This window comes from Lipomyces arxii (genome assembly GCF_038497795.1).
Source record: "Lipomyces arxii strain Phaff 12-163 unplaced genomic scaffold V1512scaffold_56, whole genome shotgun sequence".
Lineage (NCBI taxonomy): Eukaryota > Fungi > Ascomycota > Lipomycetes > Lipomycetales > Lipomycetaceae > Lipomyces > Lipomyces arxii.
In genome coordinates this window covers 1-2,701 of record NW_027117755.1, presented here as the reverse complement: position 1 = coordinate 2,701, position 2,701 = coordinate 1, and the positions used below count along the sequence as shown (strand labels likewise).

Sequence of the window (2,701 nt, the reverse complement as noted above, 5' to 3'; positions counted from 1 at the left end):
TTGTAAACATCAAACCAAGCAAAAACAGCAAATACGCACCAAATTGCAGTTGTTATAAACTGTTTCAAAGTTGATGAAAGTGTGGTACTTGGGTATCAACATACAACAATGCCTCTGTCAGTTTCTGCGCTTTAGTGATCGTAGAAACTGTTATGAGCAACAAGTTCAGACTCAATCTTTCCACATGGTATTGTGGCCATCCTACTATCCTGTGTGTGTCATTTCTGTGCGCTTTATGTGTTCATCTAAGTGTGCCTGTAGTCGTTAGTAGTTCTGCGTGTGTCTGTTGGTATCTGTTAGTGTGTGTCTATTGTGTGTCTATTGTGCGTATATGTGTGTAGATGCGTCTATGCGTAGATGCGTCTATGTGCGTCTGTGCGTCTGTGCGTCTGTGCGTCTGTGCGTCTGTGCGTCTGTGTGTCTGTCTGTACATATGTGTCTAAATGTGTACACATTTGCGCCAATTGTGAGCGTACGCGCGTACGGTTCTATACCTACTTTGCGTCATCCTGTCTGGTAAACATCATTCTCATAAATTTCAACGACAATCTTACTATTTCTTCCTGTTTATCTTCGTCTAATTCGTTCGGCTTGGTCTTCGCCTCTAAACGTCTTCTCTTGCCACGCTCTCCGGTCGCTATAGTAAAATTGACAGGGTACGATTGCTTACTCATGTTTGGCTTGACTTCTTCACTTGCATCTGGTGTTGGTGCTGGTACTATCTGAGCTGCTGCTAGTGCTGATCTTGGCGCTAATTCTGGTGGTGTCGCTTGTAATTCTGATGGCGATACTGACGGTGAAGTTGATGGTGACACTCGAGGTGGTACTGGTGGTTTGGCTAGCGGTGACGTTGGTACGCGTACTGCGGTGGCCACCGCCATGGTCGAGGTCTTCTTCAACTTTTTGACTGAAAGCTCTCTGCTTGTCTCTTGATTATTGACACTCAAAGGTGAAAGCGGTAAACGACCTGGCTGTGTGATACTGTCAAATTCGTCATGCACGGCATCGCGCAACGCATCAACACGGTGCTTCCCAAGTGCCGTGAACGCCAGATCATTGCCCTCTGCTCTGAAGATCGTCAACGGCGGTCCTGGCCGGCTCTTCTTCTCTTGCAAAGCCGCACGACTACGGGCAGCGGCAATACGTCTTTGCCCATCAAGACGACGTTCACGTCTGTTTGTGGCGGCCAACGCGACCGAACTGGCGGCGGCTAGCTCAGCAAAACTTGACAAGTCGACAATACTGGAATTGGTTCGAGTATTGGTTGATAAGTTGTCAGTCTGTTCAACCTGACTAGCTGACGCTGAATCTGACCATCCACTTAAAGCCAGAAGTTGATCCGCAATCTCATCTTCATCCGGATGAGGATTTTCTGACTTCAAATTAATGTCGTGATTCACTGGAGATGGCGGCATTGCATTAGCTTCAGCACTAGCTGTGGTAGGGTATCCACTTAACGCCAGAAGTTGATCAATAACTTTGCTTTCATCCAGACGAAAATTTTCTGGAACTAAACTGATATCCTGGTCTACCATAGTTGCCGGGATCATATTAGTTTCAGTAGTGATAGCTTCCAGAGTTGCTAGAACAGGCTCGCTTGAAGGCATAGCGGTTGGCTCAGTAGGAGGCAAAGTCTGGGCAAAGTATAGTGTGCTAGAATTGTCATTCACAAGTGCCATCAACTGCAAAATGGCCGCGTCGTCGGCAACTTGACACTGTACCAAACCATCTGTTGCATTGGAAAAGACAACCGACGGTTCTGTTGCACCCGATGTTTTTAGCGCCATGTCTGCCTTAGTAACTGGCAGAACAATTGGCGGGGCCGATGACTGGAAAGTGGGCAACGCAGTCGAGAAAACAGTCTCAAACGGAGCAACAGTAGACACAGGAGTGCTCACAACTGTCGGTAAAGTTGGGACAACAGTCAGCTCAGGAATGGACATGTTAGCTGGTGCAATGACAGGCGCAGAAGTCGGCACAACGACGGGCACAGGAGAAGACGAACAGGCTGGCACGTATGATGGTGCTTCAATAGACGTAGAATTCGGCACACCAACCAACTCAGAAGCTGGTGCAAAAACAGGCACAGAATTTAGTGCAGCAGTAAGCACAGGAGTCGACACACGGTGCATCTCCTGGGTCGCTGACATGCTAGGAGTGGAGCGCTCGCTCAACAGCATCCGTGCATTATTCGCCTTTGTCTTCTCACTGTAGACGCGAGACTGATACGGCAGGTCTGAGATGGCCGACATGTTTACACTCTGTTCTGTTAGAAATCTGTCTTGAAATCTGCTTCTGTACTTACTGGCACATTGGCCTGCTGAAATTCCCATCTGTGATTCATCGTTGGCGTCTGGACCGCTCCAATCGCAGGCTCAACCTCAATAGCAACTTCGCCGGTTTGAACATTGGGCTTAGACGAAGTGCCGGTTCTGCCCAGCTCTGCACCAATATCCGAGATAGCATTTGCACCGGTCGCAACTGTGCTGTGACATCCAGTTGGAATCGAGATAGAATCATATGAGCTTGGCAGGTCCGCCGCTGTCGATGTGTACGATCGACTAGAAGAAGCGACGACGGGTTCATGATCGCGATGCGTTCTCCACTTGGCCGTAGTAGACACAGTAGGCGTGGCTTCAACCGTCTTCTGAACTGGACGCTCGAGAGCTAGAGTCGCACGACGAGTCGCACGACGAGTCGC

General features: G+C 48.8%; 1 protein-coding gene across 1 annotated transcript; it reads right to left on the bottom strand.

Moving 5' to 3' along the window:
• Positions 1-494: 494 nt before the first annotated feature.
• V1512DRAFT_293526 (uncharacterized protein) lies at positions 495-2,652 on the bottom strand (the record flags this gene model as incomplete). Its single annotated transcript, XM_066918337.1, has 2 exons — positions 2,306-2,652; positions 495-2,261 (listed from the first exon to the last, which is right to left on the bottom strand). The coding sequence occupies exons 1-2, from the start codon at positions 2,342-2,344 to the stop codon at positions 495-497; spliced, it is 1,806 nt and encodes a 601-aa protein (XP_066768965.1). The 5' UTR covers positions 2,345-2,652.
• Positions 2,653-2,701: the final 49 nt, after the last annotated feature.